We start from the raw sequence: 14131 nt of genomic DNA on the forward strand, positions 1-14131 counted from the left end.
CTTTTTTAAAGCTTTAGCTTTATTAGATTATATTATCTTATAGGTTATATAACCTTAGTGGGTTATTGCTAGGGATTTAATAATAACTAATTATCTTTAAATATCTTTATAAAAGTCTTTTTATTTAAGCTTAATTTATTTTAATATTTTTATAATTAAATTTATATATAAATTACTTAAAAAAAAATACTAATCTTAAAGCTTAAATTATAATTTTTATTTTAAATATTAATTAAATTATTAATATTAAATTATTAAGTATTATTAATTATTTTAATTTATTTTTTATATTTTTAAATATTTTATTTAATAACTTTTAAAACTTAATAAATAAAAATACTAATTTTTTAAAAAAGAAATTAATGCCTTATACTATCTTATAATTTTATAGCTAACCTTGCTTACTAGGTTACCTCATCTCGCGCGATAGCCCCATATTAACCAACGGGTACATATCTGTCACCTATACTTCCATATCTCTATAACGGGGCGGCCACCTTGTCAACAACCTACCCACTATCAACTGCGCCGAAGATCGCCCAGTCGGTTTGGCAGCTCAGACAGCTCCAAGAGCTATCATCCTCTCACTTTCCCTTGTTCTCCTCTCGCGAATCTCTTCAGATCCACAACGCGAGCCATCGAATACCCGTCTTTTTTTTTTTTTTTTTTTACAAATCTGGCGTCTCCTTATCGTGCACAACTATCACGATGGACTACGAGACGGCAAAGGAGCAATGGGGCGAGGTTGAAGATCGCGATGGTGTCCGGTTGAGTTGGAACACCTTTCCCAGCTCTCGAATGGTAGGGTTCAATGAGTGCCTCACCTTTTGCCAACTAACTCCCTTCACAGGAAGCTTCAAGGCTCGTTGTTCCGATTGGCGCACTCTACACCCCCTTGAAGGAGAAGCCCGATACTCCTCTCCTCCACTTTGAGCCTGTCACCTGCAAACAGCCTTGTCGCTCGGTGTTGAACCCCTTCTGGTGAGTCTTGTGAGGTACCACACTCTCTTGCTTCCTCTCGCTGACAGCCTCTAACAGCCAAGTCGATGTGCGCGCCAGAGTTTGGATCTGTCCTTTTTGTCTGTCGCGAAACCAACTTCCTCCCCACTACAAAGACATCACCGCCAACGCTATCCCTCCCGAGCTACACCCTGCGAACACAACCATCGAATACCGCCTCTCGCGGCCTGCCCCAGCACCTCCGATCTTCCTATATGTGGTGGATATGTGCCAGGAGGCAGACAGCCTCGCCTCCCTGAAAGAGTCTCTGGTTATGAGCTTGAGCTTGTTGCCTGAGAACTCGCTTGTTGGCCTCATCACATACGGCACCATGGTACGTAATGATCTTTCCCATCTTCGAGCCTCACCTCTAACAGTGATTTAGGCTCATGTGCACGAAATTGGCTATGAAGAATGCGCCAAGTCTTACGTGTTCCGAGGCAGCAAGGAATACACTGCAAAGCAGGTGCAAGAGATGCTCGGACTCTCAACGTCTGGTCTCCGGCCCGGCATGCAGCCCCAACCTGGCCGGCCATTCCCTGCTGGGCCGGCATCTCGATTCCTCTTGCCTGTCCAGCAGGCTGAATTTCAGCTGACAAAGGCGCTGGAGTCTCTCCAGAAAGACCCCTGGCCTGTTGCTAACGATCGACGCAACCTTCGATGCACCGGTGTTGCCCTCAGTGTCGCTGTGGGTCTCATGGAATCGTCATTCCAAAATGCTGGTGGCCGCATCATGCTTTTTGCTGGCGGACCTGCGACCGAAGGTCCTGGTATGGTTGTCGGACCCGAACTGAGAGAGCCCATCCGATCGCACCATGACATTGACCGAGACAACGTCAAGTACTACAAGAAAGCCTTGAAGGTAAGGTTAAAGGATCCATTTGTTGTGTTTAGTCCATAACTCACCATAATGCCATAGTTCTATGACAACTTGGCCAAACGAACAGCTCACAACGGGCATATCATCGACATTTTTGCGGGCTGCCTTGATCAGGTCGGCCTGCTGGAAATGAAGGGGCTGTGCAACTCAACAGGTGGTCATATGATTCTTACCGACAGCTTCACTTCTTCCATGTTCAAGCAATCCTTCGTGAGGATCTTTGAAAAGGATGGCGATGACAACCTGTTGATGGGATTCAATGCTGTGCTGGAAGTGCTGACCACCAAGGAACTGAAGGTCACTGGCCTGATTGGACATGCTGTTTCGCTCAATAAGAAGTCCATATCCGTCGGCGAAACAGAATGCGGAATCGGCAACACCTGCTCCTGGAAGATGTGTGGCATTGACCCGAAGTCGAGCTATGGAATCTACTTTGAAATCGCTGGCCAGGGTCCTGCAACACATCAACAGGCACCACAGAACGGCATGATGCAATTCCTTACATACTACCAACACTCCTCTGGCCAGTTCCATCTTCGTGTCACGACGATTTCAAGGCCCTTGAGCAGTCCCGCCGGCGACCCCGCCATTGCTCAGTCATTCGACCAAGAAGCTGCCGCAGTTCTCATGTCGCGGATCGCCGTCTTCAAGGCTGAAGTCGATGATGGCCCGGACGTACTGCGCTGGGTTGATAGAATGTTGATTCGTCTCTGTTCGAGGTTTGCCGACTACCGCAAAGATGACCCATCCTCCTTCCGACTGGAGAAGAACTTCACTCTGTACCCACAGTTCATGTTCCACCTCCGTCGAAGCCAGTTCCTCCAGGTGTTCAACAACTCGCCAGACGAAACAGCTTTCTACCGTCATGTGCTGAACCATGAGGATGTGAGCAACTCTCTCGTCATGATCCAGCCTACTCTGGACTCGTACACATTTGACCAGGATGGTGGTCAACCTGTGCTGCTGGACTCGGCCTCTATTCAGCCAACCCACATACTTCTCCTCGACACCTTCTTCCATATTCTGATCTTTCATGGAGAGACAATTGCAGAGTGGAGGAAAGCCGGATACCAGGATCAGGAAGGCTACGAGAACTTTGCTGGTCTCCTAGAACAGCCCAAGGAAGACGCTCGTGTAAGTCAACCCCTCACATGCACATCGAACATGCTGCTTACTCCTTGAAGGATCTTATCACAGACCGATTTCCCCTTCCGCGATTTATCGTCTGCGATGCTGGGGGATCTCAGGCTCGTTTCCTCCTATCCAAGCTCAACCCATCCACTACCCACACAACCGGCCCCTATGGCGGTGTTGGGGCTACAACTGCACAAACCATCTTCACTGATGACGTATCTTTGCAGACCTTTATGGACCACCTAATGAAGTACGTCGTTCCACTAGCTCCCGTCTCAATTATTCACTTTTCACTGACGATACATTTAGACTTGCTGTTAGCGGAACCAACTAAGATGGCCCACATGCTCAAACATGAGAATTGTACATCCGTGCATGAGCATGACGGCTCACATTGTGCCATCGGGAGAACTAATAAATACCATCACTGGCGCTGAGAACAAAGATGATATCCGCCATAGACTGGCGCGGTGATAGTGGCGGACACGATAGTTGAGAAAGAGTTTATCCACCCGTGAGACGCGGGCTTTAGATCAGCATGAACGGAGTACAAGTCTCAGAAACCAAAAGCAGCAACTCGATGCAAGAAGTCGCAAACGTGGGGAAAATGTGAATGCCTTTTAATATCCCGGCGGTCTCGGGATTCCCTCAACCAAACAAATTCAGTCATGATAAAGCTCTTGATAGGTGGTAATTATCCCGAAAGGTTGGGTGGGGTGAGGTCCCTGGATGACTAAGCTATTTTCTCGGCTGCAGCTCAGTTAGGGCACGCTTGTGGGGCACACAGCTTCGCTTCCTTTTTTTTTCCTCTTCCCATTTTTCACTTCAACACCTTCTTCAAACACTTCCAACCTTCCTTCACTCTCCTTTCCCGGCACGCAAACCACGAGCCTCTGCCGACCTTAACGACGCCGCAATGCGTTGGTTCTCCCTCCTTTCTGGTCAAGATGTCCAGGCCTGCTAACACTGAGAAAAGCTCCCAAGTTCGATCCCAACGAGGTCAAGGTCATGTACGTTTGTCGCCATTGTCCAAATATCTCAAGACTTTTTGGCTAACGTACCTCAGCCACCTCCGCGCCACTGGCGGTGAGGTCGGTGCTTCCTCTGCTCTCGCTCCCAAGATTGGTCCCCTGGGTCTCTCCCCCAAGAAGGTCGGAGAAGACATTGCCAAGGCCACCGGTGACTGGGTATGTCTCTCGATTGCCCACCGAAAGACTTGGACTAACATTTCACCCCAGAAAGGCTTGCGCGTGACTGTCAAGCTCACCATCCAGAACCGTCAGGCTGCGGTGTCCGTCGTTCCCACTGCTTCTTCCCTCATCATCAAGGCTCTGAAGGAGCCTCCCCGTGATCGCAAGAAGGAGAAGAACATCAAGCACAACAAGTCCGTCAGCCTCGACGAGATCGTCGAGATTGCCCGTACCATGCGCTACAAGTCCTTCGCCAAGGAGCTCAAGGGCACTGTCAAGGAGATTCTGGGTACTGCCTACAGTGTTGGCTGCCAGGTTGACGGCAAGCCCCCTCAGACTATCATTGAGGGTATCGACAGTGGTGACATTGAGAGTAAGTCAACAAGGCATCATTATAGTGCCCATGCTAACAAACACACAGTCCCTGAGGAGTAAATGTTGGTCATTTGACAAAAAAGAATCGAATGCCTCCCCCCAAAAAGAATTGAAGACAATCACGATACCCAACCACCCTCCCGTGAAGTGACCATGCGACCGATGCGAACCAAATCCTTGACTCACTCTGAAATCTACCAATATGCACTATGGTTTATTTCTATTTTTGTGCAAGGAAGAATAAGCGATGTAATCGACGGCCCCTTACTCACCGCGACATCTAGGCTATTAGCCTCCATGGATGCAGCGGTCCATCATCAAGGCCACACTCCCTTATCCCACGTAAACTGTTTTGGACAGTTGTCCCCTGAGCCAAGCGAATGTTTCCCACCATCATGATGCAGGTCTGCCACTCAGTGCCGGAGACTGCCCTTGCGCCGTCCTGTTGTCAGGTTTCTCCTGCTTCTCCATAAGCAAGACCCAAGATAGCATCAATTCACCACAGTTCACACGAAACATGCTACAGATATCGAACGCCGTGCACGTTCTGTTTTATGCCTTGATAGTGTTTCAGCCGTGTGTTGCCGATAAACCTGCCATCGATCAGAGCATGCCTCTCACGTGTACATGGGGCTGACGGGATTGTACCTATGCGTTTCGTGATCGCCCGAACGTCCCAGTTGCTCTGTCCAATGACTTCAGTATGCTGTGCCTCCGAACGACGTAGAGTGCGGGTTGCCGATTAAAGAGGTGCTTTGCCGACCTGCATCATCTTTAAGGCGCCAAGGATCGATAAGTCCACACCGTTCAAAGAAAGGGGATTCTCAGTGAAGCCAATCCAAGAAAATTGCCATCAGCAACCGAACCCTTTGCCCGCATATCATGTAATCTGGCGTCGTCAGTTGGTGGCCACAAGCTGGGGTTTCTGGCTGGCACGGGGTAAGCAGAGACCTGGCCGTTCCTTGTTGGCATCACCCTAGCCCACTCCAGCCCAGCATCCCATTGGGGGAGGGCTGTGGGCGGTGCACTCTTGTGTGGCATTAAGGCCGGGTATGTGCTCCTCGAGCTAAGTACCTCTGGTAGGCACTTTAGCCCAGCCGTCCTCCCGCCCCATTGTGGAGCGTCTGGGCCATTCCAAAGGTTCCTCCTACCTTCAACCTCCGCCGGCCACCTAACGACTGTCTCAATACCTACCTACATACCCCAACCAACGATTACCTTGTATCTACTGACTTCGTGCTTCCTTCTCTTTGCCTTGATCGCCCAACTCGCCTCTGGCCGACCACGCGGCACACTGGAACACGCATACGACCCTGTCACCCAACCCCCACGAATCGATACCCATCATTGAGGCCATGGAAGCGAGCGCCCGATTCAACTGTGCGACCTGATTTCCCTCCGCTCGCGATCGCGGTACTGCCTGTCAGAGTCGCTGGCCCAAACACCTGACGCCGTCCCTGTTCCGCTGCAGGCGGAGGCCCTGGGGGCGCTTTGCTCGGCTCAAAGCACGACAGGCTTCGCGACATTATCTGGAGTTGTTGGTCCGGCGCTGGCGTCGCCCTCGCCCTTCAAGCCCGCCCAGATGCCCATCAGCAATCGGCTCAACGCTTCGATACCCAGCGGTTCAGCTAGCCATGCTCTTTGACCTGCAGGCCATGAATCAGCGCCGTCTACCAGTGTCTTTCGTACTGCTTTTCCAGCCCGTTTTGCTTGTTCGCCAATATACCCCGTTGTCATGTTGCCTCTCCTTCAAATGCCCCCTCATGCGGTGACGCCGCCGCCGTCGAATCTCGATACCTTCGCCGCGTTTTCGAACAACAATGCCGCCTCGCTCAACGACCATTACCCTCGAAATGTTACCTCTCCATACCAGCGAACATTCCCGATTCGCACATCCCAATCGCAGCGGCGTGCAACGGCATCTGCCGCTCCCCTCTACCCGTTACGGCCAGAGCACCACCTTCGCCGAAAGACTCCAAACGGTACCATCGATGCCGGTTATGACGGGTCGCCCTCCTTGTTCTCGCATGGCCCACCTCCCTCGAAACATTTGGTCCTACCTCGATCTGCGACTGCCACAGCATTCCCGCCGACAGGGCCTCTCATACATCAGCCCCATTATGCCGCCAGCATTGACCACCATCATCCCTCCTCCGCTGGACATATGGGACTCGGCGATGATATCCGACAAACTCGCTTGGGCTCTTCGCCTTGGCCCTTTCCAAACGATACATCAGTGCATGATGGGCCCTTTCTTGGAGGTCACCAAGTATTCCCCTCAGCCGAGGGACACTATACACCACATGGCCAGCCTGATGCGCTTGGGATGTTTCCCAACGCATATCAACCCTTGATGAGGGCCCATGAATACAACGTCCGGGCTTTTTGTCCGCCCCCAGTGGTGATGAACGATTCATTACCATTTGGCCAAGTGCCCATACACACTCCATGGAGTTATCAAAACCACGCGCGAGCTGGCGTCCTTCCGCCAAGGCATGTCCAGCAGCATGACTTTGGAGCTGTTCCACAGCACCCCATGTCTTTGGTTCATCGGCCTTCTTTCACTCCGACAGCCGGCCTCGAGCCCCAGTACGTTCCCGCTTTCAACCCAAGCCTAGCGATGCAAGCCTATACTCGGCCTGCAAGCTTCGGCAGCCCCCAAGGTTTCCGCGAAAAGGTGCTATCACAGGCTCACAAGGCCTATGTTGATCTCCTGTCTTACCTCCAAACTATCCGGAGACCTCATCCCACCAAGGGAGCCTCGGGTCACAACACATCACCGAAACTTCTTGTATACCCGAAACCCCCAAAGCCCTCCTTGAAATTCTCTGATGCCCCAGATGGAAAGGAAATCGCGGGGATGAGGCTTGCAACGGAAGGCGATCGCAGACAGGATTACCACGCTGGGAGGAACTCGGCGCCACAGCTTCAGGGGGCATTCGGCAACTATCCGTCCATGGGCAAAGCCACGCCCTTCGCAGGAGCAAAATCTTCGTTGGATATGCTGAGCAATCTTTGTGAACAAAGTAGTTGGAACTGGATTGATGGAATCATGCTCGGGGGATGCCTGCACTATGGGCTCGAGCAATACGAGGAGGCATTAGAATGGTTCTCGAGGATTACGACCCTTGACTCGAGGTAAAACACTTCCCCGGGTGAACTGTCAAGTGGCTGTTCCTGGTGTCTGACGCATTCGCAGTCACGTCGAGGCAATTACAAACAAAGCCGCTACTCTATACTGCCTCAATCGACAAGATGAGGCTGAACAGCATTGGATCCGAGCTGTCAAGGTGCAACCCAGTTATCTGGAAGCCGTCGAGCACTTAGTCGGGCTTCTTTACAAGAAGCGCAGTAAGGAAGCTGTGGACATTATCGACTATGTGCAGCATGCTTTGAGAGTACCGTCATCTACACATTTACCGCACGCCAACGGCAGTGGGCCAGCAGCTACTCGCGACGGCTATCCTCGAACTGCCACGACTCGAGATTTCCAGATTACTGACTTGGAGCAGGCGCAACATCAGAAAGTTGGGCCTCACAGCGAAGTGATGAAGACCCACGGGTTTGGATCAAGCGGTTATGCCCTACCAGGCAAGGAGAATGGCCGGATCCTGGCTCTGATCCATGCTAAAGGAACCATGTTGTACAGTCTCAAAGAAGTCAACAGGGCATCAGCGGCCTTTGAAGAGGCAGTTTTAATCAGCCTCGGTCGCCGGATGAGCGGCATCCAAGACCTTGTCCGTCAAATCCAGACAGTTTTGTCACCAGCAGATGCCCGTTTGCTTTCAAATGGACAACCACGTCACGCTTCACGGCCTCTGCTGTTACCCCCGGAACGAGCTCGGCATACCGCTCATCTTGTATTCGGTGGTACTGGCGAATTGCCCGGACTACGATATGTTGCTGAGGGCTCAACAAAGAGGGCAGCTGTGCAAACCACCAGCAACTCGCTCCTGTCCCTAGCCAAGATCTTCCAAGATGCCCTCTCCAGCGGGCACGCTGCCCCGGACATCCTGCGGCGTCCTTCCGGCGTCGAAGACATCTTGGCCCTCTACTATCTTTCTCTGTCGCTCCAGGAAAGCCCCTCTACTGCGAACAATGTCGGCATTCTCCTAGCAGGTGTGCAGCAGGTCACCTCTCATCCTCCCGACGCAAGCATCGAAATGTTCCCCCAGCCAAACATTCCTGGCATCGTCCCGGGCAGTGGCCTGTCTCTGGCTCTGGCGTATTACCACTACGGCCTGCGTCTGGACCCAAAGCACGTCCATCTTCACACCAACCTCGGAAGCCTATTGAAGGATATTGGTCAACTGGATCTAGCCATTCAAATGTACGAGCAGGCAGTCTCATGCGATGGGACCTTTGATATCGCTCTGACGAATTTGGCCAACGCCGTCAAGGACAGGGGACGTATTAATGATGCAATTGCATACTACAAGCGCGCTGTAAGCTCCAACCCAGACTTTGCTGAAGCTGTCTGTGGTCTGTCCACCGCCTTGAACTCTGTTTGCGACTGGAGAGGCCGGGGCGGAGTCATGCTTCAGTCTGGAAAATATGATCGATGGCACGTCGACGACAAAGGTCTCCTCATTGATGCACGTTCTGCGGGACATGAGAGTGGTCTTACGGACCGCGTCGTCCGCATCATCGGTCGCCAACTCAGCGAGGCATCACATTGGGGGCGCGGTGTTCTCGGTGATATTATCATCACCACCATTGCAAAGCAATTACGGGATCTTGGCCTGACAGGGTCATTCCCACTCGAAGAAGCAATGAGGGAATGGAGCAAGAAGCCGTGGGAGGGTTCACACATCGTACGCCTTGTGGAGCGTGCGACTCGAGCAACGCAATGGAAATGGTACCGAGACCGCTATATATCTGGCGCCGAAACAGCTTCCCGATACACACGGTTACGTCTGCCTAACAGCCTCACAGTACCGTCGGCACCAACCGTTCTACCATTCCACACTTTTACTTGCCCTCTCTCAGCGAAGGACATTCGAGCTATATCCCAGCGAAATGGAATTCGAATATCTTGCTCGACGCTGCGGTTGCCATGGCTGCCATCGACAGTTTATCCCCCGCCTCCTCCACCCAACCCTTACTTGAACGTGGGTTATGTGTCGTCGGACTTCAACAATCATCCTTTGGCTCACCTGTAAGTAATTGATCATGAGGAAGCCAAAACGGTACAGGCTGCTAACAGAACCAAACTAACAGGATGCAATCTGTATTCGGGTTCCACAATCCTCGACGCGCGCGTGCGTTCTGCTATGCCACAACAGCGAGTGATCGGTCTGTCCATCGACAGCAGATTGAGCGTGAGGCCCCTGTTTTTCGCGACGTCAGCAGCTGGCCAGCGGACAAGCTGGTAGAACAAATCGTCCGAGATGAAATCCATATTCTTGTCAACCTCAACGGCTATACAAGGGGGGCGCGCAACGAGATATTCGCTGCTCGGCCTGCCCCTGTGCAGATGTCCTTCATGGGCTTCGCCGGTACACTAGGAGCGGAATGGTGCGACTACATTCTAGCGGACAGCACCGCCATCCCGCCCGAGACGCTACGCCCCTGGCGCAACAACGTTGGAGTTCAAGACGTGTTCCGCGATGAGACAGAGGGTGACGGGGAAGGCTGGATATACTCGGAGAACATCATCTTCTGTCGTGACACGTTTTTCTGCTGTGACCATGCTCAGTCCTGTGATGCGGGCGAACGCGAAGTCACATGGGAACAAGAACAGAGACGTCGTTGGAAGATGCGGAAAGAACTTTTTCCCACCCTGGCTGATGATGCCATTATCATGGGGAATTTCAATCAGCTGTACAAGGTACGTGGAGAGGCGGCATTAGGAGGTTCCCGTCGACTAACCCTCGTCAGATTGAACCCACAACCTTCAGGTCATGGCTGCGAATCTTGGCACAAGTGCCAAAGGCGGTCCTATGGCTGCTTCGATTTCCGGAACTTGGGGAGGCAAATCTACGACGTACGGCCAAGGCTTGGGCTGGCACAGAGGTCGCCAGTCGACTAATTTTCACTGATGTTGCACCCAAGAGCCAACATATATCACGAGCGCGTGTTTGCGACCTATTTCTTGACACGCCAGAATGCAATGCCCATACGACAGCCGCAGACGTTCTCTGGTCAAGCACACCTCTCCTCACACTCCCAAGGTATCCGTACAAGATGTGCTCTCGGATGGCGGCATCTATTCTGAAAGGGGCCCTACCTAAATCAGAGGATGGGCGAAAGGCTGCAGCAGAGTTGATTGCTAGCAGCGAAGAGGAGTATGAACAGCGGGCGGTACAGCTTGCTGGTGGTCTCAGCTACACCATGTCGAGGAGCGGATATGGCCATGGCCATGGGCGTTTAGCTGAGATGCGCAAGTTGCTCTGGGATAGCAAGTGGCACTGTGGGCTCTTCGATACTCGGCGATGGGTTGATGATGTTGAGACCGCGTATGAGCAGGCATGGCAGCGATGGGTCGCTGGCGAAGGCGGTGACATTCATCTGTGAGCGAGGAGCAAGCAGAGTGGTTCATGTCAACCCGTTAAGGCGAGAAACAGAACCGGTTTGGGATTCAATGATTGAATGACGAGACAGGACGTCCAACGTGTAGACGAGATGGATCGGTAAGCCACCACATGGTGGAGAGGGCTGGTTTGGACCGGAGTCTGGCGTGTCTATTCACTATTTCTAAGATATATTGGTGACCTTGAGAGAGGGGCGAGTTCCTGATCGGATCGGGAGTGGTTTCTTTTTCTCTTCTTTTAGAGGTGGACGGGAAGCACGAGAGATGCGTTGACATGTCAATGGATGCACCATGCGCTTGCTTGGCTTCACTGCCATCTAATCCGGTGCTATACAGGATTATCATGGTCGAATCTGGACAATTGAGAGACAGAGGTCTTGGTGGATAACAGCACACACTCGCCTTTTCAACCTATCTATTTCTTGTTTCCAAAGCGTCAATCGGCCACTTCCATCCCGTTGTTCCTTACGTATCCAAAGAGGTATGGATATTGACCGGACGGCGCAGAGCAGGTATGTATGGGGGAGAAAGGCATCAATCAGTTCATGGCACGGGTAAAACGACTTGGTTGGCAGGCTTCGAATACCTTGGACGCCAAGGCCCCCCTCCCTCAGCCAGGCATCAAACGGCGCCTGCAGTCGGTAGGTCATAAGCGAACAGCCAAAGGGGTCGTCAGCCGGCCCGTCAGTTTGGTCATGGTTGGTTTGACAAGTACAGTTGACCAGCTGGGTCCAGCTGTCAAAACCTGACATTCACTCATCCATCCCCAGGGGGGAGGGGCGTCTATCCGACAGGTCAAGGAGTGAATGGCCTCTGCTGATGATGTATTCGGCAGACGCGTTGCACTAATGTACGAGAAGGTCGGCACAGGCGCTCATGGTTCCGAAAAGCAACCCGTCATGTCTTGGACAGATGCCAGAGGCGGCCAGGCCGCAGCTGAAAGAAGGGCATGGAGCAAGGAAGCGCGGAACAAACAGGGCAGAAGGCGACATGATTGGTCAAGGTGAGCACAACCAGAAGCAGAAGCCAGCTGAGCTGAGCTGAAAAACCGTTGCTCGGCTCGCTTGGCGTGGCCCGGAAGGGTTTAGAACAGCGAGGGAGGCCTGACGCCACAACGGTTTTTGCTTTTAGTGGCCGAGGGCGACTAAGAAGGACTAGGGGCTCCATTACCGTCGGGGCGGAGATGCAGACTATTGGCAGCAGCGTCATCTGGTCGCCCGGGCCTCTCTGCTGCTTTGGTCCTAGCGGGTGTTCTCTGGGGGCCGTTCGCTATCGCTGGCTGAGGTGCTGGGTGCTGGGCGCATGCCGGGACCATCGACACCACCAGCTATTCCTGCTAGCCAGCTGACAGACCACATGCTCCAGGTACCAATGGTCTATATCGTCAAGCACACACTGATACAGGGCAGCGAGCTGGAGGCTGCAGCTCAAAGCGTTATCGATCCAGGGACCAAGTCCACGTTTGGCAGAGGTTGCACTGGTCACCGCCTACCATGCCAATGCCAATGTCACCTAGCGAGGGCAAGCGAGTCAGATGTCATTAACCCTTGACTGCTCCCAGGCCGGTGAAAGGTCACCGAGAAGATGGGCAGCCGGCTGTAAAAATATGACTTGTTGATTATTCTGTGCCTGTGCGTTATGCGTTGTTACCAAGAAAGCGTGGGCTGATGTCCGAGCGAGACAGGCTCCCTGGTCAATCTTTACCTTTAAACGAGAGCGTTTTTGTTTCGTTTCGTTTCTACCGTCCATCGTCATTTCTCAACGGGCCCGGCTCTGTCACCATCCCAGGCGAGGCGAGGGCCAGGCCAGGCCCAAGACGGCCCTCTCCGCAAACTTGGGCGAACAGGCAGTGACGTAGCAGAGACAGAGATGCGACAATGGTGTAGCGCTGCGCAGCACTGCGCGCGGGGCCAGGGTCCGTCCCAGCTGTGCGTGCATCAATGAATGCTCCGGCGTACAGAACAGGACGGGGCAGTACGCAATGCGTTGGGTCCGAGGATTGATTGTCTGCTGGCTGCACCTTGGCAATCTCGAGTTCATCCTGTTTCGTCCGTCGGGCGTAGCATCGTGTCCTCCTGGCTGATCCAAAGCGTGCCTCGCTGATAGGCTTGTTGGTGTAACGACAGGTGAGCAGGCGAGTCAGGTCGAAATGGTTGCTGTTGGCCCGAGGCTTGCAGGAAAAAAGAGGGCAAGAGAGGGTCCGCCAGAATGTCGGCTGACGGTGGAAGCTACAGCAGGGGCCCGGCAATTCTGCCCATCAATATTATCCGTCAGTCATTCCAGCTGGCTCCCACGGATGGATGCCATCGTCGCAAAACTCAATCAAGAGCGCCATGGGAAAGATGAGGCAGCCGAACGAATTCGGAGAGCCCTACCTACCTACCTAAGCAACAGACCTGCCTTGCGCAGCACCTGCCGTTGCCCATGCCCATGCACGCGGGCGCAATGCCAGAAGGACCGACGTGGAAGCGGAAGCACCTCCACCGATCAGCCGGCATCTCCTCCTTGCTGACTACGCATCCGTCGTTCACTCCGACGATCCCAACCAGATGGCTCAGGCCAGCAGCCACCCGTTGACGATGATCGCCCTGCCTCAGACCCTGGTCCCGGCCACAACCCCCCGCTCGCCGTCCCTGCACAGGCCCACGGCGCTGACGCTGACAGCGATGGTGACGGTGAAAGTGACGAGCAGCCCTGCAACCCAAGGGCGTTGCTAGCTGTCCAGAGCTACTGTGCCTACTGTAACTCCAAGGGCGACACCGTCAATCACCTGTTTGTGATATCGTGTGTGTAGCACCCACCTACAGCTACAGCTTGTCTTTCAATCTCTCTCCCTCTCTAAGCTTAACACCCAAGAACTGATGTACGGCCGAGCAAGGCCCGCCACCTCGTCTGCTGGACCAATTCGATTAACAGGGGTTAGATGACAATTACCCAGTGGGGGGACGGGCTCACGGGCAGATGGATGGACGGATCGAGAGCCAGCGGCGTCGTTGACGATATCGTATCAAACCTTACTTT

General features: G+C 52.9%; 3 protein-coding genes across 3 annotated transcripts; all 3 read left to right on the top strand.

The window, feature by feature from the left end:
• Nucleotides 1-570: 570 nt before the first annotated feature.
• On the top strand, nt 571-3347 carry NCS57_01244600 (Protein transport protein SEC23; the record flags this gene model as incomplete). Its single annotated transcript, XM_053062119.1, has 7 exons — nt 571-801; nt 851-981; nt 1039-1333; nt 1385-1861; nt 1919-3013; nt 3064-3263; nt 3323-3347. The coding sequence occupies exons 1-7, from the start codon at nt 709-711 to the stop codon at nt 3345-3347; spliced, it is 2316 nt and encodes a 771-aa protein (XP_052908647.1). The 5' UTR covers nt 571-708.
• Nucleotides 3348-3929: 582 nt separating this feature from the next.
• NCS57_01244700 (60S ribosomal protein L12) lies at nt 3930-4638 on the top strand (the record flags this gene model as incomplete). The annotated part of the gene is made up of 5 exons (XM_053062120.1): nt 3930-3933; nt 3990-4023; nt 4080-4200; nt 4252-4576; nt 4625-4638. The coding sequence occupies 5 exons, from the start codon at nt 3930-3932 to the stop codon at nt 4636-4638; spliced, it is 498 nt and encodes a 165-aa protein (XP_052908648.1).
• A 1675-nt stretch (nt 4639-6313) lies between these two features.
• NCS57_01244800 (uncharacterized protein) lies at nt 6314-11094 on the top strand (the record flags this gene model as incomplete). The annotated part of the gene is made up of 4 exons (XM_053062121.1): nt 6314-7716; nt 7778-9736; nt 9799-10408; nt 10459-11094. The coding sequence occupies 4 exons, from the start codon at nt 6314-6316 to the stop codon at nt 11092-11094; spliced, it is 4608 nt and encodes a 1535-aa protein (XP_052908649.1).
• Nucleotides 11095-14131: the final 3037 nt, after the last annotated feature.

Source organism: Fusarium keratoplasticum, chromosome 10, assembly GCF_025433545.1.
Source record: "Fusarium keratoplasticum isolate Fu6.1 chromosome 10, whole genome shotgun sequence".
Classification (NCBI taxonomy): domain Eukaryota; kingdom Fungi; phylum Ascomycota; class Sordariomycetes; order Hypocreales; family Nectriaceae; genus Fusarium; species Fusarium keratoplasticum.